Source organism: Topomyia yanbarensis, chromosome 1 (genome assembly GCF_030247195.1).
Source record: "Topomyia yanbarensis strain Yona2022 chromosome 1, ASM3024719v1, whole genome shotgun sequence".
NCBI lineage: Eukaryota > Metazoa > Arthropoda > Insecta > Diptera > Culicidae > Topomyia > Topomyia yanbarensis.
In genome coordinates, this window is record NC_080670.1 from 137,693,821 (window position 1) to 137,721,712 (window position 27,892).

Consider the following 27,892-nt stretch of genomic DNA (forward strand, 5'->3'; position numbering starts at 1 on the left):
AGCGAACGAAACCCAACTACGGCAGCAAGCCGAATAACCGAACTTTCACGAACATGTAACAGGCTCAGTAGCACGAACATTTTTGCTTTTCTCTCGTTCGTTTACATGCATAGCAGCTTTAGGTACAGTTGGAGCGTGGCGGTCGCGTTGGTTTTTTCCCCGAACTTTCGCATTAAAATGAAATTTGAAATGACTTCTTCCAGCCTTGGTGGCGGGAAACAAAACTGCTGTGTGGCGGCATTCACGCACACCAAAGAGATTACATTCATTGAACGACATTCATACGTACACCAACCATGAAATTCGTGTACGACTTTCCTGCTCGGGCAGCAGCGTGAAAATTTGTAAGCTTATGACGTTCATAAAAAAATGTCACGTTTCCAGCCCTGCTTAACCCCTTCCTAGGTCCGTGTTCGGATGTATAGAGCAACATCTTGCGGCGATTTTGTAAACTGCGGGTGTTTCTCCATGTCTTTGACCAAAAATCTCGTGTGAACTTTAAGCTCGTGGGGCAGAGGTTAAGGTTAAACGATTTTGCTCAAACTTGGGCAAATTCTATTATAACATAATTTGGAACGACGTCAGGGGGTGAAAGTGGCGAGACTTTTGGACATTTTTATCAATAATAATTATCGATCACAATTATTTAGTCATAAAATTTAATGAGTGCTTCGATTTATAACGCAGGTATTACTCGTGAAACGCTGGAGGTGGTGGGGGTACTCGAAAGTTCTCTTCTCTGTATCTTTTAGTTTCGATGAATTTCAGAAGAATCTCCTTGGTAACAGGAAAACGAATACTGTTACATACGCCTGCCAATAAAATTTAAAATAATTAAAATAATCAACTGAATGTGATAATATTGCATACTTATAGCCGTGTTGTAGCTATTCGGGAACGATTTATCGGTTCGTTCGCGCATTAGAACCCATCCATTATTTTCATATTTACATTCGATAATTCTATTGTCGAGTGCCCTCAGTTCCTTCGTCAATTTGATTTGATCAAAAGGCTGATCAATGCCTCCCACCAATAAAAGGCCAATCTTCTTGCGTAGCATACTGAAATAAATATAAAAATCCAACATTAGAAATACATATGGGTTAATTCGTGCGAAGGAGGATTATTCATCTCGGGTGAACGTATAGTGTTTGGTCCATCATTAAGAATATTTTGAGGGATGGACCAAATTGGGCGAAAAAAATCGTTCCACTCATCATCAAATCTCAACTATTACAGAGGTTTTGAACCATTCTTTAATTGATATGTGGGTCATGTGCGGTTTCGGAAAAGAATTCGATTAACGAACTGTAAATTAATTTGAGAAAAAAGTATTTACTTGGATTTAAAAAAATTGTTTGTTAATTCCGCGACGAACGGCGTATGAATACATTTGTTGTTATAGGGCTGCCAAAATGATATGAAAATACAAATGTAATAAAAAAATATGCAAGACAGGGTAATAATTATACAGGATTTTGAAATAACCGTTACATCCGAACCTCCTTGCCCGCGTTGCAATTACGGAGGAACTCAATCATCCAGAGGCAGGACTGCTAACTTCGCCGCGATTCGACTGAAAACACTGTTGGTTTTTACCTGGGACGGGACATGCGAAGACGGTCTTCTTTGTCCTTCCCGATATTGATGTTATTTTACAGGAAAAAATCAGCTTGCAAAATAATTTCAAGCAAATGTCGATGATAGTGCTGTGCCGATGCGGCATAGATTTCTGCCAATGAGGTACAGATTTGTGCCGAAAATAATATAGCTCATACATTACATGAATTATGTTATCGTTTCTCTGTGCTATGTAAAACAACATTAACCATAACTGTTGAGCAGAATAATAAAATTGCACTTGCCATCGTTGCATTTTTCATATTTGTTTCTGTGCATGTACATGCTGAGGGCTGGAACACAGCCCAACGAACAAACTATGCAGCGGACGGATCACGACGAATAAAACCCGGATAACGAGCGGAACTACCGTAGAACTTTCGAATTACAACGCGACGAATAATGAATATAACGAGCGAATGTATTTTAGTACCTTTATTGTAAAGTGTGTACAGTGGAATGAAAGAAAAATACATGAGCGACGAGGCTCTCTGCTATGTTCTCTCTCTGTTCGATGTTTACCTTCGCTTAGCGGTCCACAGACAAGTGGAAAATAGCGCACTTCCCACACTCCTCCTCGATATCTTCATCGGCTACTGACTAAACACATCATTTCTGCAAACTGCTTTTGCTTTATGCATCCAAGGGGCTTGGTTAAGATATCAGCAACCATTTCTTCTGACGAACAGTACCGCACACATATCAAACCTTTTTCTGACAGATCTTTAGCGTAGAACATTCGAGTGTCGATATGCTTGGAACGTCTAGAACAGCGATCGATAGACACGAACTCAATGCAGCTAACATTATCCTCAAAAATGGTTGTTGGTCCTTCCTGCTTGACACCGAAATCTTCCAGAAGGATACGAAGCCAAAGTAGTTCTTTGCAGGCCTCTGATAACGCGATATACTCTGCCTCCATACTGGTCAACGCTACACTTGTTTGTTTGCGACTTCCCCAGCATATAGATGCAGATCCAAGCTGAAATAGAAATCCTGTCGTTGATTTACCGCTGTAGCCGATCAACTTATATGGAACACCTCTGGTACAGAAAAGCTTCAGTTGATAGTCACACATCAAGAGATACCTAACTACCCTTTTGAGTTCCAACCAACCGGTTTTTGTAGGATTGCTTACGCTTCTTCCGAGAAACGATACGCTTACTGAGATATCCGGATGAGTATTCACAGCAACATATAACAATGCACCAACTAAACACTGATATAGTTTATTACCCAACAATGGTTTACTTTCTTCTCGGTTTCGATAATAACCGGTGTCTAAAGGAATTTTCGATCCCTTTGCGTGATCATGCTGGAATCGCTTGGCTATCTTCTGAATGTAACCGCGTTGGTCCAACAAATAGAAACCATCGGAATCTCTGCTCACACGTAATCCCAGAAAGCAAGCAATATCTCCCAAAGACGACAGTTTCACCTTACGCTTCAGTTTTTGCTCTATGTCGTCCATTTCTTCATCGGATTCACTGAGAAGGATAATGTCATCCACTTAAAGAAGGAGATAAATTAATCTATTACCAGATCGCTTTATGAATAGGCAAGGATCAGCTTTGGATTGCTGGAAACCAATTTCCTCTAACACTGCACATGTGGTATCATTCCAAACTTTAGCTCCTTGCTTCAAGCCGTTTAAGCTACGATGAAGTTTGCACACCAACATTTCTTGACCGGGCTGCGCAAAGCCTTTAGTTTTCTGCATGTACAGATCTTCCTTCAACTGACCATGCAAATACGCGCTTTTGACGTCCAGATGGCGAACTTTCATCCGTTTCTCGTTAGCTATTGTTAATAAAACATTCAATGAAGATTGAGTAGCAACACTCACAAAAACGCGACGTGAGACAGGACGCAACACTTATTGTCCTTACTAACTTTAAAAAGGATTAAAAAATTGCCTTTTTGTCGACCGGTTTCGGGCTCGATGTTGCCCATTAGCCTGTGCACGCAGACAAAGTCGACCAGCAAGTCGACATAATTTGACTTTTACTGTGAGCCGTGTTTACAAACATTGCTTCACAGCTAAATGGCAGTGTTGGTAAACACGGCTCACAGTAAAAGTCATTTTGATGTCGACTTCGTCAGCGTGCACAGTATACAGGACGATGACCGACTGATTACTGGATGACAAATACAATCATACTGCGTCGAGAAGAGAAATAAAAAAAACACAAAAAATCACTGAATTTTCAGTTTTGTCAAGTAGAAAAGGGGTGATGATATTGGCGCGTCGTCCTCGTTCATAAGCGCGTGGTCAGCATTGGCTATGTACATTGCTTTTTCCTTTTGTGTTTCCTTAGAATTGTGTCCACAAATCATTTTTCATACCCGTGCAATTCAGCAGCTTTGTATATTTTATCCCGCTCGGCCTTGAAGTCTTCATTTTTCATCGGTACATTGAACAGACGATGGGCCATGGAATGGAGGCTGCTTTTTTTGAGCGCCGAAATGGTTAGAGTCGGAAGTTATGTATCTGTCTGTGAATGTCGGTTTACGGTAGATCCCGAATTTTAGTTTGTTGTCCGCTTTCCTGGTTATCATCAGGTCTAGGAATGGCAAATTTCCTTCTATTTCCTTCCCTACCGCAAACTTTGTTGTGCTGTGTCGGGAGTTCAATAGGTCAAGCGTCTGCGTTAGGTAGCGTTCTTTCACGGTTGCGAAAAATGTCGTCCACGTAGCGTCTCCAAACTCGAGGGAAGAGCTTTTCTTTGCCTCGAAATCGCTCAAGAAAACGTCTGCTAGTAGAGGTGAAAGCTTGTTGCCCATGCTAAGACCAAACGTTTGCTTGTAGAACTCCCTCTAAACGTGAAAAAGTTCTGTTTCATGCAACACTCTGCCACTGAAAGGTAAGCTGCGACCTGATAGGGTAACACGCGGTTTCGCTCCAGATGTCGTCGAAGACTTTCCAAGGCGTCAGATACTGGTACGTTTGGGAATAAAGCAGTCACATCAAACGATACCAGAACTTCCCCCCGCCTGGCCTCAAAATCTTTCAGTTGCTCCACCAAATCTATGCTGTTTTTTACATTTTTTCCGTGGGTAACTGGGTACTTTTTCATTTCATCCACCAGCCAAGCAGCCATCTTCTCGGTGGGAGCGCAAATGTTGGATGAGATTGGTCGCATAGACACTGGGTTTTTATGGTTTCACATTTCTTATAAAAGAAATGTATAGAATTCGCTCAAACTTTCAAGATTTTTTCCGAGGCCCGGAGAGGTTTTCAGCAAATTTGTAGCTCTTACTTTTGCGAATAACTTTACTGAAGACTTCAAACATCTATTTTGAATACTTTAAAAGTTATGGCTTGTTGTTTGTTGATTACTCTTTCTCGACTATTTATTGTTCATTATAGTAATAATTCTTTGAAATAAGCCAAACATGACTTCGATAAAACGAATTTTGTATTTCATTTATCTACATACAATCGCTAGAAATAATCACTTCCAAGTTGTCTAGAAGGAACTTGATAACTTATCAGTGCAAAAAGGTTCATTTGTGCGAGCCTTCTGACTGCAATTTTTTTAACTTATAACCATCGGATCGAACTGAAACATTTCGGAAAATGAAAAGCGAAATAAATAACTCCAAGCAACGGCGTAGCCAAGAAAAGGTTTTGGGGTTTAACACCATACAACCCCCCCCCCCACAACACCCAAAAAAAATATTGGATTCAAGCTGAAAATTTATTGATGCTGACTGATTTAATTCAATATTACAATAACAATTATCTGATCCGTACATTGATTTTTTTTTTTTATTCATTTCGTTTATTTGATAGGCACAAATGCGTTAGCTTGGCGGTGCCAAATTCTTTTGTTTTTACATTTTGGATATTTTAAAACTAGGAGGTTACAATGGTGAAATATTTTTTTTTTACATTTTGGATATTTTAAAACTAGGAGGTTACAATGGTGAAATATTTTTTGACATTAAAAATGTCTTACTCCACTATCTGGGGCTAGATGTCATTCTAAAATCTACACTATCTCCCATGTAACGAAACTATGTAAGGTTTGCACGCTTATAACTCCGATATTACTAGATGGATTTTAGTCATTCATACACCAACCGATTCAGAAACACCTAACTTAAATATTGGTAATAATTTAATATCTCCCCAATAAAAGTAGACTTTTGGAAATCGGTAAAATTAAAAAGTTCACGAAAAACGGGAAAATTACCATTCGTGAGGCAGATTTCTCAGACACAGCCGTCAAGAGAGGGCAGCTTAGTTGCTCAATGAAACACGAAAAGTCATAAATAGAAGCAACGCATGTCCGTTTAAATCAGTTGTTGCTCTTATCCCATATGAGTAACATCGTCTCCGGGCGATGCAATAAGCGCTATCGATTTTCGGTAACGTTGGCATTTGCACACACTCGCACCTAAGTGACTAAACCATATACGGTTAGTTTATAAATAGAGGTGACGCGTACCCGTTTGAATCAGTTTTTGTTCTTATGTCGAACGGGTAAGATCATGGCTGCAGCGTCTGGGCACTACAATAAGCGGTAGACGCTATGCATTCTCGGCAGCGGTGGCCGTGTGCGGATTTTTCGGGTACCAGCACGGTGTCACAGAATGATTTGCAAAGTGGGTGGGTGGGGTGGTTTGGATTTAGTTCAATACGGTGTGTGCTGCTTAAGAGTGTTGCGTTTGAGAAAAATATATTTATTTTTATGCATGCGTGTGCGTTGTAACTTGTTAATCCATGTTTACGGCGCTTTGTAGCTGCGTAGGGTAAAGAGCCTATTGGTTTTCATATTTCGGTTATATCAACGCTTTTTTGTGAAAAGGGCGATACTTACAAATGTAAACATAACGCTTTTTTCATACATGCGAATGAGGGCTTTAAAACGCAACAAATTAACCTAAAAATTTGGATTCTACGATATTGCTTTCTTAAACTACAGCAAAAAATACATCGGGCGAAACTGTATTTCTGTTTGTTTATTTAAAGTTTCGCCCTCCACGCTCCATGCAAACAAGAAGGGCGATACTTATTTTGCTAGCAGTTTAGAGGCGAAACTGTTTTTTTCGATTTTTTTTTGGATAATCAAGCTGATACCAGCTGTAAATAGTAACAATGATCGCTCTTGAAAAAACCCGGACGAAATCGGTGGTGTAATACGGTAGTTATTGTAAAAAAACATAAGGGCGATACTTCAATGCTGATAGGTGGGACTGAAAAACTAAACAATCGCCAAAGGGGCGATACTATCATTTTGTCGATTTAAATAGCAAAAACAAATTTTAATTTAATAATTTCAAATACTTTATGCAGTTTTGGGTTTCGATCACTGAATCATGCAATCTAGGACGTAAAAAACACAATAGTTCTTAAATAGGAAATAAAACCAAGCCTTGAAATATTCACTGTTGATTTTCTGTGAATGGTGTCACTGCTAGTATCGCCCTTTTCAAGAAAAAGCGTTGATATGTTTTTTATCAGTAAGGCATCTGACAACGTGCTTCTGTAGTTATTGCACTGATAAGCAGCGTAGTATTTTATATAGGAGAATACACTCAGGTTTTTTACGCGGATTTTGAAATTTACGCGGTTTTCATTAACGCGTTTTTTTTTAAATTAACGCGGCTTTCATTTACACGGCCTGTATCCCCTGCGTGAAAAATCTGAGTGTAATTGCATAGGAAACAATCACATTTCCAGCAGAACTTTTTGTTTTCTAATTTCAAACACTTTTGTTTCGTACTGCACGCAACGGAAAATTTTAAAACAGAACTTACCGTCTTAGCAGCAGTTTAAGCGGGTGTTCTTTTTCGATTCAAATTCAAGCCATGTCTTAAGCGTTATTGGACTTAAAATTGTTTTCCCAGTTTATCCAGTCAGAATATCTGTCCTACCCTATGTATTTAAAACACAGTTCTAATTGCATTTTAAAGTATACAACAAATAGAACGGTTGGGTATACTAATTTAAATTTTTAAATAAATCTGTTTTAAATTATGAAACAAACCGCTGTACTGAAGATATAATTATGTCAGTCCTATTACCACATAAAACACCTATATCACATAAAACGCTGCAGAATTGGTTTAATAATACAATGATTACACTACAGAGTTATAACACGTTTTAATAATTAGCAACAAGAAAAATGTCACCAAGATAGCATAAAAACCCGCTTTAACTGGTAGTGCGAACGTTGCATAACAATGTAATTTATCAAATAATTTCATTTTTTCCACCACTAATCGATCAAGAAATACTTAAACTTAAGATTGTTTACTTAAGTTCATTAGTCCATTATTGAAAATTTAAATGGAAAATGAAATTTCATATTTCATGGAAAATCTGTATATTTCCGTTGGCGGGCGTGGGCTTCCTCATCACAGCTCTCAATATGGAACTTTTCTGTTGAATATATTTTCTGGACAGACCAGCCTATTTTTACTAAATGGATCAGCCAAATAATGCCAATCACCTAGTGAGACACTTGATTAATTAATAGATTACCGTTAAAAGACCTTCAATAAATTATGTTTTGATGAGGAGGGTATATAGGAAATTGTAACATATGAAAACAGGCGAGTGAACAAGAACGTGAGTCGATATGTGTGATAGATAAAATTCATTTGCACGCTCTTGAAAAAAGCTGAATTTTTAATGTCACCGTGGTCGTGTCCTGTACACAACCCTTTAATTTTTTTTTTTAAAGAAAAATTTTACAGCTATCTTAAGACTAGAAATAAGATTCTATATACAAGAGAGGGAGCAAAAGATTTTTTTTATGAAAAATTTTAAAACAAGGAATTCAATAGTAATAGTTTTTTAGGAAATATTTACAGTTATCTTAAAACTAACAATATAGTTTGGTACACAAAAGGGGGAACAAATGTTTATGAGAAAATTCACCGGTGTTTTAAAACTAGGGATACAATTCTATTTACAAGATGGGGGACAATAGTTTTAACAAAGAGGTAAAATTACAACTATCTTAAAACTAGGAATACAGAATACAAATTTGAACTTTTTTAGCGGAGACTTATGCTTGGTCAAGATATTCAGAGGGGGCTGTAGAAGCAGTTGTATCAAGGACAGGGGAGAGAAAGCGTAGATGGTGACCGGGAGAGAAGAGCAAAACTTGCAACTTTCGGGCAAACGGGAGATCAGCGAGACAAATTAGCGCCTCAGTCTAGTAGGTCGGATTGGCGGATGGTATTCTTCGGACCCGCGGGGAATCCTTCAAAAGTCATCGGACCTCGAGTCGCTCTCGCTTCAGTTTCCGTAGTGGTAAGTGCGACGGCGGTTACATAGTTGCAGTCTGGAGCTGATCGGTCCCACAAGGCAGGAGAAAACTTCTAAAACGAGAAATAAAAAGAGAGGGGCTAAATTGGGATATTTATCGTTTTTATGAAAGTATAAATAAGGGACATATAGGGGAAATCACGATTTGCCAGCATATCTCGGACTGGGACATTGGGTGGTCTACCTCGGGCCCGAAGGGAATCCTTTAACTGAGACCTGGCGTCCAAATACCCGGCGCATACCCAGACAACGTGCTCGATGTCGTGATAGCCCTCGTCACAAGCGCACAGACTACTCTCCGCAAGCCCAATACGCCGCAAATGCGCATCCAAGGTGTAGTGGTTGGACATAAGTCGGGAGATTACACGAATAAAATCCCGACCCACATCCATCCCCCTGAACCAAGGCTTCGTTGATACCTTTGGGATAATGGAATGTAGCCATCGTCCAAGTTCACCATTGCTCCACGAGGTTTGCCAACTGCTGAGTGTCCTCTGACGACAAATACTAAAAAATTCGTTGAAGCAGATTGGTCTTTCATATATGTCACCATTTAATGCGCCCACCTTTGCTAATGAGTCGGCCTTTTCATTGCCCGGAATAGAGCAATGAGAGGGGACCCAAACAAAGGTAATTTGATAAGATTTTTCAGATAACGTACACAAGGACTCCCGTATCTTCCCCAGGAAATATGGGAATTGCTTTTTGGGCTTCATCGCACGAAGAGCCTCGATGGAGCTGAGGCTGTCCGAAATGATGAAGTAGTGATCTGTGGGCAGAGTGTCGATGATCCCAAGGGTGTACTGAATTGCAGCTAACTCTGCGACGTAAACTGAAGCGGGATCATTGAGCTTGAATGAAGCGGTGATAGTATTGTTGAAGATACCAAAGCCAGTGGACCCATCGAGATTTGATCCGTCAGTGTAGAACATTTTGTCACAGTCGACTTCTCGGAATTTATTATAAAATATATTGGGGATCACCTGCGGGCGTATATGGTCCGGGATTCCACGAATCTCTTCCTTCATGGATGTGTCGAAGAACACAGTAGAATCAGAAGTATCTAGGAAACGAACACGGTTGGGAGTATATGAAGAAGGGTTAATACTCTGTGCCATGTAGTCGAAGTACAAGGCCAGTACTTCGAGACTCATCGTATGGGTCGAGTGCATGCAACCCAAGGCAATGCGCAAGCAACGATACTGGATTCTCTCCAGTTTGATGAAGTGTATGTTCGCAGCGGAGCGGAAACTGAAACACCCGTACTCCATCACCGACAATATCGTTGTTTGGTATAACCTGATCAGGTCTCCTGGGTGGGCACCCCACCATGTTCCAGTTATTGTTCGGAGAAAATTGATCCTTTGTTGGCATTTCTGTTTCAGATACCTAATGTGACATCCCCAGGTACCTTTAGAGTCGAACCATACCCCGAGATATTTAAATGTGAAAACCTGATTGATCGTTACACCCATTAATAGAAGCTGGAGTTGCGCCGGCTCACGCTTCCTAGAAAAAACAACCAACTCAGTTTTCTCCGTGGAGAACTCAATACCCAGCTGAAGAGCCCAAGCAGACAAATTGTCCAAGGTATTTTGTAATGGTCCTTGCAAGTCGGCAGCTTTGGGCCCTGTGACAGAGACCACGCCGTCGTCTGCAAGTTGCCTTAGCGTGCATGAATTGGCAAGACAATCGTCAATGTCATTCACGTAGAAATTGTAGAGCAGGGGACTTAGACATGAGCCCTGGGGAAGACCCATGTAGCTAAATCGCAATGTTGTTAAATCGCCATGCGAAAAGTGCATGTGCTTTTCAGACAACAGGTTTAGCAAAAAGTTATTTAAAATTGGCGAAAGACCATGCTGGTGCAGCTTCTCTGACAGAATGTTGATAGAAACTGAGTCAAAAGCCCCCTTAATATCCAAGAAGACTGATGCCATCTGCTCTTTGTTAGCATAGGCCATTTGGATTTCTGTAGAAAGCAACGCAAGGCAATCGTTCGTCCCTTTGCCTTTGCGGAAGCCAAATTGTGTATCTGACAGTAAGCCATTTGCTTCAACCCAATTGACGAGGCGATACAAGATCATTTTCTCGAACAACTTCCGAATACAGGACAGCATTGCAATCGGCCGATACGAGTTGTGGTCGGAGGCTGGTTTTCCTGGTTTTTGGATGGCGATGACCTTCACTTGCCTCCAGTCATGAGGGACAATGTTACCCTCAAGAAACTTGTTAAATAAATTCAACAAGCGCCTTTTTGCAGTGTCAGGCAGATTCTTCAGCAAGTTGAATTTGATTCTGTCTAACCCTGGGGCGTTATTGTTGCATGATAAGAGAGCAAGTGAGAACTCCACCATCGAAAACGGTGTTTCGTTCGCGGTATCGTGAGGAGACGCGGCGCGGCACGTTTTCTGTACCGGGACAGAGTCCGGACAGATCTTCTTGGCGAAAGCGAATATCCAACGGTTTGAATATTCCACATTCTCGTTGGTACTATTACGGTTACGCATACGTCGAGCCGTACCCCAAAGAGTGCTCATCGCTGTTTCTCTCGTTAACCCGTCGACGAACCGGCGCCAATAACTGCGTTTTTTGGCTTTCATTAGACTCTTCATTCGCCTTTCTAACGACGCGTACTGTAGATAGCTAGCGGGTAACCCGTCTTCCCGGAAGGCCTTATATGCAGTGGACTTTTCCGCGTACAGCTCTGAGCACTCTTTATCCCACCACAGGGTGGGAGACCGTCCATGGGTATTCGCGCTGGGTACTGGTTTAGTCTGAGCTTGATTCGCACTGTCGAGAATCAAGCCAGCCAAAAACCTGTACTCTTCCTCCGGAGGAAGTTCTTGAGTGGATTCGATTTTAACGGATATCGCGGTCGCGTAACTCTTCCAATCAATGTTCCGTGTGAGGTCATACGAGACATTGATTGTTTCCGATGGTCTTGAACCGTTAGCAATTGAAATCACGATAGGCAAATGATCGCTACCGTGGGGATCAGGGATCACCTTCCACCTGCAATCTAACTGTAGCGATGTCGAGCATAGCGATAAATCCAACGCGCTTGCGCGTGCTGGTGGTGTAGGAATCCGCGTCATTTCTCCCGTGTTTAAGATGGTCATGTTGAAATTGTCGCAAAGATCTTGGATTAATGTTGATCTATTATCATCATGAAGACAGCCGCATACCGTACCGTGCGAGTTAAAGTCTCCCAGAACTAGCCGCGGTGCCGGTAAGGATTCCGTGATATTACAAAGCGTTCGGTGCCCTACCGAGGCTCTAGGAGGAATGTAGATGGAAGCAATGCAAAGGTCTTTACCTTTGATTAGAACTTGACAAGCGACAATTTCAATGCCTGGTGTCGAAGGGAGGTTAATTCGGTTGAAAGAATAGCACTTTTTGATCCCCAAAAGTACTCCTCCATAAGGGTTTTCTCGATCCAGACGGATTATATTAAAGTCGTGGAAGTTGAGATTTATATCGGAAGTTAACCAAGTTTCACATAATGCGAAAGCATCACATTTTAAACTATTTAGTAAAAATTTAAAGGAATCGATTTTCGGGAGGATACTTCTGCAATTCCACTGTAGGACAGTGATCGAATCAGTGACCTCGTTTGATGACTTAGCCATCGAAGGATACGATCGCTGCAAGGAGGGGCCATTTAGCAGTCAACTGTTTCAAAAATGTTTGCACCATAGGGAGAAAATGTATCAGAATGCTTTTAAGAGGATCAGTAACATTGAAAGCTGTGAAAATTAAGTCCACTATGTCAGAAAATTTCATTAGTCCGCTACTGGACTGAGTATTTGTTTGAAAAAAGGGAACACTTGGGGTTTTTGGTGTCCCTGGAAGTGGTGGATACTCCTTGTTAGAATTAAAATTTCCAAGTGCTGGAGCAAATTGCTTCGGCTTTAGTGCATCACTTCCGTTGGATTTATTGATTGTAGTTGGCGCACTCTGAGTGGACGACACCTTGGCACCCTTACGAGGCAATCTAGGGGAAGCTTGATTTTTCCTCTTCCTGGACTCCCCTGGGTTAACCAAAGATGTTCCCTCTTGTGGGTCGTCAGATTCTTGCTCAACGCCAGCCAAAAGAGCAAAGGAATTTTCGGAAGGGACAGATGGCGAAGCATTCTTAAGAATTTCTGCATAAGAGCGCTTCGAGCGTTCCTTAAGGGAGCGCTTAATTTTATCCCCGCGCTGTTTGTACGCGGGGCATGATTTAAGATCATGCGGAAGGCCCCCGCAGTAAATACACTTCTCAGTTTCTCCACTGCAAGCGTCATCCTCATGTTCTCCCTCGCATTTGCCGCACCTTTTCTTATTGCCACAATAGGTGGCTGTGTGGCCCAGCTGCTTGCAATTGCTGCAGTTCATTACCCGCGGTACAAACAGGCGAACCGGTAGACGAACCTTATCCAGGAGGACATAGTTGGGGAGGGAAGACCCGGAGAAAGTCACCCGAATCGAGTCTGACAATGAATAAGTTGTCTTATTATTCTCAGTTTTTGCTGAATACAATTGCTTGCATTCCAGAATCTTCACATGTTCAAGTGAGGGGTCCTTAAAGCAACCAACTCCATACTTCAACACGTCTTCGCACTTCAAACCCGGTTCGGCAACGACCCCGTCGATCTCCACTGCCAAACAAGGTATATACACCTTAAATTGCTTTGTAAAGCGCTCGCTGCGAGCAATCTGGTTTGCCTGGTCGAGGTCATTCACTAATATGCGTATCTTATTAGCTCTAACACGTGTTATCTGAGCTACGGCCGGGTAGTTAGCAGTCAGCTCCCGTGAGATCTCTAAAATATTAAGCGATTTCGTAATGGGCCGGAAATAGACCACCCAGGGCCCAGTTGAACTGGGTGGGTATGTTTTAATACGAGGAGGACTGGGGGAATCAGGGGAGGGAGTAATTTCGGGTTTATCCGGTATATCCATGGGAATATCATTCCCATCCAATGTTACTTCGCCCTCGGCCATTTAGGCACGAGGATAGCACGTGGTGTAAACGAGAGATGAAACTTATATTCAGGGGAAAGGGATCTAAGAAGTAGCGACAGATCGGGGGAAAGGGAAATGAAAAAAAAAAATTAAAAGGTTGTGTACAGGATACGACCACGGTGACATTAAAAATGTAGCTTTTTTCAAGAGCGTGCAAATGAATTTTATCTATCACACATATCGACTCACGTTTTTGTTCACTTGCCTGTTTTCATATGTTACAATTTGCTGTATACCCTCCCCATCAAAACATAATTTATTGAAGGTCTTTTAACGGTAATCTATTAATTAATCAAGTATCTCACTAGGTGATTGGCATTGTTTGGCTGATCCATCTAGTAAAAATAGTCTGGTCTGTCCAGAAAATATATTCAAAAGAAAAGTTCCATATTGAGAGCTGTGATGAGGAAGCCCACGCCCGCCAACGGAAATATACAGATTCTCCATGAAATATGAAATTTCATTTTCCATTTAAATTTTCAATAATGTACTAATGAACTTAATTAAACAATCTTAAGTTTAAGTATTGATCGATTAGTGGTGGAAAAAATGAAATTATTTGATAAATTACATTGTTATGCAACGTTCGCACTACCAGTTAAAACGGATTTTTATGCTATCTTGGTGACATTTTTCTTGTTGCTAATTATTAAAACGTTTTATAACTCTGTAGTGTAAACATTGTATTATTAAACCAATTCTGCAGCGTTTTATGTTATATAGGTGTTTTATGTGGTAATAGGACTGACATAATTATATCTTCAGTACAGCGGTTTGTTTCATAATTTAAAACAAATTTATTTTAAAATTTAAATTAGTATACCCAACCGTTCTATTTGTTGTATACTTTAAAACGCAATTAGAACTGTGTTTTAAATACATAGAGTAGGACAGATATTCTGTCTGGATAAACTGGGAAAACAATTTTAAGTCCAGTAACGCTTAAGACATGGCTTGAATTTGAATCGAAAAAGAACAGCCGCTTAAACTGCTGCTGGGACCTTAAGGTCTGTTTTAAAATTTTTCGTTGTGTGTAGTACGAAACAAAAGTGTTTGAAATTAGAAAACAAAAAGTTCTGCTGGGAATGTGATTGTTTCCGATGCAATTACAGTCAGATTTTTCACGCAGGGGATACAGGCCGTGTAAATGAAAACCGCGTAAATTTAAAAAAAAAACGCGTTGATGAAAACCGCGTAAATTTCAAAATCCGCGTAAAAACCTGAGTGTACTCTCCTATATAAAATACTACGCTGCTGAACAGTGCAATAACTACAGAAGCACGTTGTCAGATTCCTTACTGATAAAAAACATATAATCGAAATATGAAACATGAAAACCAATAGGCTCTTTACCCTACGCAGCTACAAAGCGCCGTAAACATGGATTAACAAGTTACAACGCACACGCATGCATAAAAATAAATATATTTTTTTCAAACGCAACAATCTTAAGCAGCACACACCGTATTGAATTAAATCCAAACCACCCCGCCCACCCACTTTGCAAATCATTCTGTGACACCGTGCTGGTACCCGAAAAATCCGCACACGGCCACCGCTGCCGAAAATGCATAGCGTCTACCGCTTATTGTAGTGCCCACACGCTGCAGCCATGATCTTACCCGTTCGACATAAGAACAAAAACTGATTCAAACGGGTACGCGTCACCTCTATTTATAAACTAACCGTATATGGTTTAGTCACTTGGGTGCGAGTGTGTGCAAATGCCAACGTTACCGAAAATCGATAGCGCTTATTGCATCGCCCAGAGACGATGTAACTCGTATGGGATAAGAGCAACAACTGCTTTAAACGGACATGCGTTGCTTCTATTTATGACTTTTCGTGTTTCATTGAGCAACTAAGCTGCCCTATCTTGACGGCTGTGTCTGAGAAATCTGCCTCACGAATGGTAATTTTTCCGCTTTTCGTGAACTTTTTAATTTTACCAATTTCCAAAAGTCTACTTTTATTGGGGAGATATTAAATTATTACCAATATTTAAGTTAGGTGTTTCTGAATCGGTTGGTGTATGAATGATTAAAATCCATCTAGTAATATCGGAGTTATAAGCGTGCAAACCTTACATAGTTTCGTTACATGGGAGATAGTTTAGATTTTAGAATGACACCTAGCCCCAGATAGTGGAGTAAGACATTTTTAATGTCAAAAGATACTTAGCTTATATAGCGGCTTGTCCGGTTATTGAACTATTCACTTCACCAACCTAGGCACCGGCGAACAAAGCCTGCCGCAAACAATGACTGGCCTTCACAATGTATATATTTATATTGATCCACTCTATGCACAGCACAAGAAAACGATCTGCTTCGATCGAGAGTTCAGACGATTGTGATCCGTACATTGATAACCTGTTGTTGTAAACATCATGAGGACTTTTGATAAATTGTCGGAATGGGGTCCTGATATGTAACTGATCTATTGGTCTTGATTTCACAGTTGTCTAATAGCATCAATATCAAATTCCTACCTGAAAACAATGTTTGGGACAATGTCTGTGTGTGTATGTAACGGACAAACTCTCAGTCGTGTTTCTCAGCAATGGCTGAACCGATCTTAGCCAAACTAATTTTAAATAAAAAACCTATCAAACAGTAAGAACGCTATTAATTTGTTTTTGATTCTGATGTTAGGTTCCAAGATATGAATGTTTGAATGTGAGTAAAGCCATGTCAAGTGATCCTCGAATTTTTCGCAAAATCACCGATCTTCATGAGGTATATTTTATTGTATAGGGATTATGGTGAATAGCTTTATGTATATGTGTGCATACGTCTCCCAACCTTTGAACGGAACGGATCGTTATATTTCACAGTGGTGTTCGTTGTGTAAATTTCAGTGATTCAAGGTCATCCTTTGTTCGTTCGTTAGCTGCCATTCTGCTGGTGCCGGCAGTAAATCCAGTACATTGTTTTCGCTGGTGCGGAACAATCGACGTTGTTTGCAGATAAGTTTTGCTTTATTTTTTTTTCCTCGTTTGCTTTCTTTCCTTTTCCCTACTTTTACTCTGCCTTGTAATCAAGTAGTAAGACACATTCCCGTTTATATAACGCTCTGCCCTCGTGCTTAAATGGCCGAGGGCGAAATACCATCTGATGTAATCATGGAAGTCCCTGATCCCCCTAATACTCGCATTGCTCCCCGTATAAAGCAGTACCCAGAAGGTTCCTCTGGGCCATGGGTGGTATATTTTCGGACCGGAGAGAAACCGGTTAATATATTAAAACTTTCTCGAGATCTGACTGCTAATTACCCGGCCGTAACTCAGATAACACGTGTTCGGGCGAACAAGATACGTGTTCTAGTGAGTGATCTCGGCCAGGCAAACGCGATTGCTTGCTGTGAGCGCTTTACGCGGGAATTTAAAGCCTACGTGCCTTGTGTGGCCTGTGAAATCGATGGGGTAGTGTCCGAACCGGGCCTGAAATGCGAAGAACTGTTGGAGCACGGGGTTGGCTGCTTTAAGGACCCCTCTCTTGAACAGATTAAGATCTTAGAATGCAAACAATTGTATACCGCAAACACCGAGGGAGGTAAGACTACCTACTCTCTATCAGGCTCGATTCGGGTGACATTCGCCGGGTCCTCTCTTCCCAACTACATCCTCCTTGACAAGGTTCGCCTACCAGTTCGCCTGTTCGTACCGCGGGTCATGAACTGCAGCAATTGCAAGCAGTTGGGCCACACAGCCACATATTGTGGAAATAAGAAACGATGCGGCAAATGCGAAGGAGAGCATGAGGATGACTCTTGCGACAAAGAAACTGAAAAGTGTATTTGCTGCGGGGGCCCTTCACATGCTCTTAAATCATGTCCTGCGTACAAGCAGCGCGGGGATAAAATTAAGCGCTCCCTTAAGGAACGCTCAAGGCGTTCTTATGCAGAAATGCTAAAGAATGCTTCGCCATCTGTCCTGTCCGAAAATCCCTATGCTGGTTTGGCTAACGTTGAGCAAGAATCTGATGACCCACGAGAGGGAACATCTTTGGTTAACCCAGGGGAATCCAGGAAGAGGAGAAATCCAGCCTCCCCTACATTGCCTCGTAAGGGTGCCAAGGTGTCGTCCACTCAGAGTGCGCCATCTACAACCAATAAATCCAACGGAAGTGATGCACAAAAGCCGAAGCAATTTGCTCCAGGACTTGGAAATATTAATTCTAACAAGGAGTACCCACCACTTCCAGGGACATCCAAAACCCCAAGTGTCCCCTTTTTTCAAACAGATACTCAGTCCAGTAGCGGACTAATGAAATTTTCTGACATAGTGGACTTAATTTTCACAGCTTTCAATGTTACTGATCCTCTTAAAAGCCTTCTGATACGTTTTCTCCCTATAGTGCAAACATTTTTGAAGCAGTTGACTACTAAATGGCCCCTCCTTGCAGCGATCGTATCCTTCGATGGCTAAGTCATCGAACGAGGTCACCGATTCGATCACTGTTCTACAGTGGAACAGCAGAAGTATCCTCCCGAAAATCGATTCCTTTAAATTTTTACTAAATAGTTTAAAATGTGATGCTTTCGCATTATGTGAAACTTGGTTAACTTCCGATATAAATCTCAACTTCCACGACTTTAATATAATTCGTCTGGATCGAGAAAACCCCTATGGAGGAGTACTTTTGGGGATCAAAAAGTGCTATTCTTTCAACCGAATTAACCTCCCTTCGACACCAGGCATTGAAATTGTCGCTTGTCAAGTTTTAATCAAAGGTAAAGACCTTTGCATTGCTTCCATCTACATTCCTCCTAGAGCCTCGGTAGGGCACCGAACGCTTTGTAATATCACGGAATCCTTACCGGCACCGCGGCTAGTTCTGGGAGACTTTAACTCGCACGGTACGGTATGGGGCTGTCTTCATGATGATAATAGATCAACATTAATCCAAGATCTTTGCGATAATTTCAACATGACCATCTTAAACACGGGAGAAATGACACGGATTCCTACACCACCAGCACGCGCAAGCGCGTTGGATTTGTCGCTATGCTCGACATCGCTACAGTTAGATTGCATGTGGAAGGTGATCCCTGATCCCCACGGTAGCGATCATTTGCCTATCGTGATTTCAATTGCTAACGGTTCAAGACCATCGGAAACAATCAATGTCTCATATGACCTCACACGGAACATTGATTGGAAGAGTTACGCGACCGCGATATCCGTTAAAATCGAATCCACTCAAGAACTTCCTCCGGAGGAAGAGTACAGGTTTTTGGCTGGCTTGATTCTCGACAGTGCGAATCAAGCTCAGACTAAACCAGTACCCAGCGCGAATACCCATGGACGGTCTCCCACCCTGTGGTGGGATAAAGAGTGCTCAGAGCTGTACGCGGAAAAGTCCACTGCATATAAGGCCTTCCGGGAAGACGGGTTACCCGCTAGCTATCAACGGTACGCGTCGTTAGAAAGGCGAATGAAGAGTCTAATGAAAGCCAAAAAACGCAGTTATTGGCGCCGGTTCGTCGATGGGTTAACGAGAGAAACAGCGATGAGCACTCTTTGGGGTACGGCTCGACGTATGCGTAACCGTAATAGTACCAACGAGAACGTGGAATATTCAAACCGTTGGATATTCGCTTTCGCCAAGAAGATCTGTCCGGACTCTGTCCCGGTACAGAAAACGTGCCGCGCCGCGTCTCCTCACGATACCGCGAACGAAACACCGTTTTCGATGGTGGAGTTCTCACTTGCTCTCTTATCGTGCAACAATAACGCCCCAGGGTTAGACAGAATCAAATTCAACTTGCTGAAGAATCTGCCTGACACTGCAAAAAGGCGCTTGTTGAATTTATTTAACAAGTTTCTTGAGGGTAACATTGTCCCTTATGAATGGAGGCAAGTGAAGGTCATCGCCATCCAAAAACCAGGAAAACCAGCCTCCGACCACAACTCGTATCGGCCGATTGCAATGCTGTCCTGTATTCGGAAGTTATTCGAGAAAATGATCTTGTTTCGCCTCGACAATTGGGTTGAAGCAAATGGCTTACTGTCAGATACACAATTTGGCTTCCGCAAAGGCAAAGGGACGAACGATTGCCTTGCGTTGCTTTCTACAGAAATCCAAATGGCCTATGCTAACAAAGAGCAGATGGCATCAGTCTTCTTGGATATTAAGGGGGCTTTTGACTCAGTTTCTATCAACATTCTGTCAGAGAAGCTGCACCAGCATGGTCTTTCGCCAATTTTAAATAACTTTTTGCTAAACCTGTTGTCTGAAAAGCACATGCACTTTTCGCATGGCGATTTAACAACATCGCGATTTAGCTACATGGGTCTTCCCCAGGGCTCATGTCTAAGTCCCCTGCTCTACAATTTCTACGTGAATGACATTGACGATTGTCTTGCCAATTCATGCACGCTAAGGCAACTTGCAGACGACGGGGTGGTCTCTGTTACAGGGCCCAAAGCTGCCGACTTGCAAGGACCATTACAAAATACCTTGGACAATTTGTCTGCTTGGGCTCTTCAGCTGGGTATTGAGTTCTCCACGGAGAAAACTGAGTTGGTTGTTTTTTCTAGGAAGCGTGAGCCGGCGCAACTCCAGCTTTTATTAATGGGTGCAACGATCAACCAGGTTTTCACATTTAAATATCTCGGGGTCTGGTTCGACTCTAAAGGTACCTGGGGATGTCACATTAGGTATCTGAAACAGAAATGCCAACAAAGGATCAATTTTCTCCGAACAATAACTGGAACATGGTGGGGTGCTCACCCAGGAGACCTGATCAGGTTGTACCAAACAACGATATTGTCGGTGATGGAGTACGGGTGTTTCTGTTTCCGCTCCGCTGCGAACATACACTTCATCAAACTGGAGAGAATCCAGTATCGTTGCTTGCGCATTGCCTTGGGTTGCATGCACTCGACCCATACGATGAGTCTCGAAGTGCTGGCGGGCGTTCTTCCGCTAAAAAATCGATTTTGGGAACTCTCATATCGATTGCTCATCCGATGCGACATTCTGAACCCGTTGGTGATTCAAAATTTCGAGAGGCTCGTCGAGCTTAATTCTCAAACCCGTTTTATGTCCTTGTACTTCGACTACATGGCACAGAGCATCAATCCTTCTTCGTACAATCCCAACCGTGTCCGTTTCCTAGATACTTCTGATTCTACTGTATTCTTCGACACATCCATGAAGGAAGAGATTCGTGGAATCCCGGACCATATACGCCCGCAGGTGATCCCCAATATATTTTATAATAAATTCCGAGAAGTCGACTGCGACAAAATGTTTTACACTGACGGATCAAATCTCGATGGGTCCACTGGCTTCGGTATCTTCAACAATACTATCACCGCTTCATTCAAGCTCAATGATCCCGCTTCAGTTTACGTCGCAGAGTTAGCTGCAATTCAGTACACCCTTGGGATCATCGACACTCTGCCCACAGATCACTACTTCATCGTTTCGGACAGCCTCAGCTCTATCGAGGCTCTTCGTGCGGTGAAGCCTAAAAAGCAACTCCCGTATTTTCTGGGGATGATACAGGAGTCCTTGTGTACGTTATCTGAAAAATCTTATCAGATTACCTTTGTTTGGGTCCCCTCTCATTGTTCTATTCCGGGCAATGAAAAGGCCGACTCATTAGCAAAGGCGGGCGCATTAAATGGTGACATAAACGAAAGACCAATCTGCTTCAACGAATTTTTTAGTATTTGTCGTCAGAGGACGCTCAACAGTTGGCAAACCTCGTGGAGCAACGGGGAACTTGGACGATGGCTACATTCGATTATCCCAAAGGTATCAACGAAGCCTTGGTTCGGGGGGATGGATGTGGGTCGGGATTTTATTCGCGTAATGTCCCGACTTATGTCCAATCACTACACCATGGATGCGCATTTGCGGCGTATTGGGCTTGCGGAGAGTAGTCTGTGCGCTTGTGACGAGGGCTATCATGATATCGAACACATTGTCTGGGTATGCGCCGGGTATTGTGACGCCAGGTCTCAGTTAAAGGAATCCCTTCGGGCCCGAGGTAGACCACCCAATGTACCAGTCCGAGATATGCTGGCAACTCGTGATTTCCCCTATATGTCCCTTATTTATACCTTCATAAAAACGATAAATATCCCAATTTAGCCCCTCTCTTTTATTTCTCGTTTTTAGAGTTTCCTCCTGCCTTGTGGAACCGATCAGCTCCAGAGTGCCACTATGTAACCGCCGTCGCCCTTACCACTACGCCTGCATAGAAGGAAACTGAAGCGAGAGCGACTCGAGGTCCGATGACTTTTGAAGGATTCCCCGCGGGTCCGAAGAATACCATCCGCCAATCCGGTACTCGACGACTTACTAGACTGAGGCGCAAATTTATTTCGCTGATCCCCCTCCCCCCCCCCCTTCGAGCGAAAGTTGCAAGTTTTGCTCTTCTTTCCCTGTCTCTCCCCTGTCCTTGATACAACTGCTGCTACACTGATGCGGAAATAAGCCACCCTCTGAATATCTTGACCAAGCATAAGTTTTAGTTAAAAAATTCAAATTAGTATTCTGTATTCCTAGTTTTAAGATAGCTATAATTTTTACTCTTTATTGAAACTCTTGTCCTCTGTCTTGTAAATAGAATTGAATCCCTAGTTTTAAGATTTCTGTGAAGTTTCTCATAAATATTTGTTCCCCCTTTTGTGTACTAAACTATATTGTTAGTTTTAAGATAACCGAAAAATATTTCGTAAAATACTATTACTCCCCCTCTTGTATATCAAAGTGAATCCCTTGTTTTAAATTTTTTCTAAAAAAATCTTTTGGCCCTCTCTTGTATATTGAATCTTATTTCTAGTCTTAAGATAGCTGTAAACTTTTTTTTTCCTTTGTAAAAAAAAATATTTCAACATTGTAACCTCCTAGTTTTAAGATATCCAAAATGTAAAAACATAAGCATTTGGCACCGCCAAGCTAACGCATTTGTGCCTATCAAATAAACGAAATGAATAAAAAAAAAATAGCTTTATGTATAAATATTTCGTTAAAATTCCTTTTTTTCTTTAAGATATTAACCCTTAAACTTTATTGCATGATAAAATTGTAAATTTTGTATCTCAAAAACTACTGAAGATAATTCAATGATTTTTTGCACACTTACGGAATGATATTTGTACTATCTTATAAAAATGATTTTACTTTATAATTGTGTGAATAACGGTACTTTGCATCAATTTAAAATTTTCAATTGTATTTTTTCTTGTGTTCTTCACGCTAAAAATTTTCAAAACGTATGTCAAATTATGCGGCAATCTTTCACCTTCAATAATCTGTATTGATAATTTTTCATTTTTGTTCCTATCGAGAGTTATAGAGGATTTTGTAACAGTGTGCTCTTTCAACGCACGGCCCACTTTGATGCAGCCCGCGAGAACGTTCATATTGGCAACGTCGCTCGTCGTTACGTCAGAATGCGCATCGCGTGGGAAGTGCGCATCGCATGACTAAAAGAAACCACATTTCTCGATTAGCGCAAAAGGGTAAACTTTTCAATACGGATTATCGAAGGTGATTTTTGACCGAAGTGCACAACAAAAATTATAGTTGTTTAATATATTTTTTATTATTATAATTTAACGTTACTAACAATTAACATCTTTAAATACACTTTGGATAGTAAAAATACATCTACGTTATATCCAAATTCTTTTTTAGTCTACACCATTAATATATGAAAATGGAAAATCTTATTCCAACAGCATTTTATTTCACGTTTTTATTTTCACCTTTAAACAACGATGTGTCTTTTGAAAAAAGTTTACATATAATCTGTTGTTCAATCGCATGGATGTTGGGGTTTTATATCTCTGTTGCTTCTGTTAATTGGTGGTTCTCCAAGTTCTGGTAAGATATTATTTATTTTTGTCGAATTTCAATTAATCATCAACGATCTTTATTTCAAAATCATCGTTACAGTTTTCCGCATGTACCTATTGAGTCATCGAATATTCCAGTTCCATTACTTTGGCAAACACTATAAGAAGAAAAATTAAACGTGTAAATTTTCCTATATTTTAAACGCGTTATAGAGGAACCCATTACTATAAACATGGGATGTAAAATTGAAAATTTAATGAAAATTGTGTTTTGTTCATGTCCATATTTATTTTCGTTGTATTTTTTGCGCCCATTACGACATATGCTACACATGTGTTGACCAATATAATTTTTAAATTTATCACTCCACATGGATGCCACAAAAACAAGATACGACGAAGATATTTAAGAATTTTTTTTAACGGAATGCATCATTCGTGTGATCGACCCATATTTATAACATAAAACAATCGAATTTTTTTTTGCAAATATTGTCTATCTTGAGATAATATAGCATTTCGTCGAGTTGTCTCTATATAGAAAAAACACCCAAGTGCGATCGAAACAAAAACAAACGTCAAAAAGTTTTCTCACTAGATCTGATGCAAATTAAATGAGCGCGTAATTTTACGCACGACCCGATTGCGCATGGCTGAAAAGTCGCTATGTGGATTTAAAAAAAGATTCGCAATATACCGTGCTACCTCTCAGACAGAACCAACTGAAAATATAACGTTGTGAAGTATGTCAATTTGCGAAAAATATGTCAACGCAGGTTAAAACACTTTGCTTATCGGCTCGCAACATCCGAGCGCGCTTGTCCGAGGTATTGAGTGACAAAAAATTGAATAACTCCTGAACAACATAATAACGCTAAAGAGTATGCAAATTACTCAGAAAACATCACTTTCAATTATCCATAAAGAAAAGCTTGTCTTTTTGCTTTAATCTCAGAGATGCCAATTTTGAACATGAGATACGCTCCTTTAAAGCGATGCGCATTAGGACGTTGCGACGTGCGGCGTTGCCAATATTTACGTTCTCGCGGGTTGCATCAAAGTGGGCCGAGTGTTGAAAGAGCGCTCTGTTACAAAATCCTCTATAACTCTCGATAGGAACAAAAATGAAAAATTATCAATACAGATTATTGAAGGTGGAAGATTGCCGCATAATTTGACATACGTTTTGAAAAATTTAGCGTGAAGAACACAAGAAAAAATACAATTGAAAATTTTAAATTGATGCAAAGTACCGTTATTCACACAATTATAAAGTAAAATCATTTTTATAAGATAGTGCAAATATCATTCCGTAAGTGTGCAAAAATTCATTGAATTATCTTCAGTAGTTTTTGAGATACAAAATTTACAATTTTATCATGCAATAAAGTTTAAGGGTTAATATCTTAAAGAAAAAAAGGAATTGTAACGAAATATTTATACCAAAAGCTAATCACCATAATCCCTATACAGTAAAATATACCTCATGAAGATCGGTGATTTTGCGAAAAATTCGAGGATCACTTGACTTTACTCATGTGTAAAAATGGCGTTTTTTAAATTGTCTGCCGAAATTGACAACATAGATTAACATTTTATATATCTTTAGATAGCTTATACGAATACCTTTCGAATAAGCAATAGATTGTTGAAATCGGACTATTATCAAAATAGATATTTAACATTAAATGCGGACGAAAGATTTTTATCATTTCCCATTGCCAGAAATATGACCAAAAACATGTAATCTATTATTAACGCCAAAACGGCTTATTTTAGGTCAATAGTATCTTCGAAGAATTTAATGAAGGCAATATTCCCTTTCTTTTGGTATTGTGCTTTTGTTGATTAATCTAGGGGGATATTTTCACAAATTTTCTTGGAAGTGATTATATCGAAATGATGTCTTCAGCAAATTTGTAGCTCTTACTTTTGCGAATAACTTTACTGAAGACTTCAAATATCTATTTTGAATACTTGAAAAGTTATGGCTTTTTTATGGTTTGTTGATTACTATTTATCGCCTATCTATTGTTCAATATAGTAATAATCCATTGAAATAAGCCAAACATTATTTCGATAAAACGAATTTAGTATTTCATTTATCTATCTACAACCGCTAGAAATAATCACCGATAGCTTCCAAGTTGTCTGGAAGGAACTTGATAACTTATCAGTGCAAAAATGTTCATTTGTGCGAACCTTCTGACTGCAATTTTTCTAACTTATAACCATCGGATCGAACTGAAACATTTCGGAAAATGAAAAGCGAAATAAATAACTCCAAGCAACGGCGTAGCCAAGAGGAGGTTTTGGGGTTTAACATCATACAACAGCCCCTCTACCCCCCCCCCCACCGCACCCAAAAAAAACTACTAGCCCTATGGGGTTGCACGAGCTGTAGACGTAGGGCTATACTACTTAATGTAAAATATTTATTTTCTTAGTACATTTATAGTAATAATAAATAAAACATATTTCTTACGTATGGTTTAATCACAACCAATCAACATCGAATGTTACATATTGAACCAAACCTTCTTGGTTATCAGGTCATTTCATTTTTAGTAGGTGATCGAATCCGATTAAACTTATTTAAGAAGATATGAAGAAAGAAGACAGAAAACTGTGACCGAACTAATATCTGGAGCTAAATCTTTATAGCATAAGATTAGCTTGTAAAAACTTTTCGATTGTGTGTGGTAAAAAACCCGGACCAGTGAAGAAAAATCAAATTTTAGACATATAATCACATGTCATGTATAGACCAAGCATTCTAGTTATATTTTGCCATTATTGCAACTTTCCTAAAGTACGCATACAAATATAGCGAATGCATTATCGAAACTATATATAATATACAAGAATCGAAAACAATTTTATATATGGACAAGATGCCTTTTTGCAACGGTTTTTCAAGTGGTAGTGTATTCATTCATAAATAGGCTTTGTAGTATATACCTATTAGTAGAATCAAAATACTATAGGCTGAGTGGAAATGAATCACGTGAAGATGAATCAATGAATTGATCGAACGTAAATAATAAGCTTTCGTTGTGCAATTTAGTAACAAATTAGATCTACCCACCTACACATTCGCCTCAAACATTAAACCCAAGCGCATAAAGCAAAATGAATGAACGCTGATGATGATGGGTAGAGCGAAAGAGACAACTAATACCATGATACTATGTTAACCGTGTTTGAAAATGGAGCTCGCATGTACAAACTATTTTGTGCACGAATACATATAAGTGTGCTGGAAACGAGCACAACACAAAAGAGCTCAGTCGCGTTCACTTGGTAGCGTACCTCCATAAGCAGTGTAACGGACTTCTAACTCAGCTACACTGGCTGTGAAAACACACAGCGCAGTGATCTGCCTCGCTTGCAGCTCAAATGGCAACTGAGCGTGTTCGGCGAAATCCGTCCATTTAAATAGTCGATGATGACGTCATTCATAGAAGCGTAGCGCGCTAGGTACACAAATCTGTCGTGCTTGACTAGGGAAGCGCTATCTTCTGTGTGTAAATGCGCGATATTTTGACTAGGTTGTTCATTATTTAAATTTTTAACGTCATGATATCAAAAGTCTTTGGGTTCATCTATTGGAATCTATTCTTAGAAGTATTTTTGGGCGATATGCGCAAAAAAATTGAAAATTTATCGTGAGATGGCTGAATTATATGCGTTTCGTTTTTGTAGAATTTGCAAAGTGCGCCCTATATCGAAAACAAAGACGTAGTCCTACGTCAAAAATATTGGATTGAAGTTGAAAATTTATTGATGCTGACTGATTTAATTCAATATTACAATAACAATTATCTGATCCGTACATTGATAACCTGTTGTTGTAAACATCACGAGGACTTTTCATAAATTGTCGGAATGGGGTCCTGATATGTAACTGATCTATTGGTCTTGATTTCACAGTTGTCTAATAGCATCAATATCAAATTCCTGCCTGAAAACATTACAATAGAAAATTCCAGAGTTCTGTAATCAATCATAATCCTCAGATTTCTTTTCCAATTGAGCTCGCTTTTGTAGAAATGTACTGTAATAAGGTCTTTTTTTTATTTCAATTATAGAGGTTTTAACCTTAAGGTCATTCGCCTCTTCGGGTTAGAAAAATCTCTTAGGAAAACATAGGT

At 40.3% G+C, this 27,892-nt stretch overlaps 1 protein-coding gene across 2 annotated transcripts in view; it reads right to left on the bottom strand.

Moving 5' to 3' along the window:
- Positions 1 to 642: 642 nt before the first annotated feature.
- The window catches only part of LOC131692295 (mRNA-capping enzyme), a 198,033-nt gene continuing 170,783 nt past the window's right edge, over positions 643 to 27,892 (bottom strand). For both annotated transcript variants that reach the window (XM_058979303.1, XM_058979379.1), the window contains exons 6-7: positions 871 to 1,061; positions 643 to 812 (exon numbers count right to left, since the gene is read on the bottom strand). In XM_058979303.1, the coding sequence (XP_058835286.1) occupies positions 691 to 812; positions 871 to 1,061 (313 nt within the window). In that variant the 3' untranslated portion in view covers positions 643 to 690. The remainder of the gene's footprint in view (positions 813 to 870; positions 1,062 to 27,892) is intronic.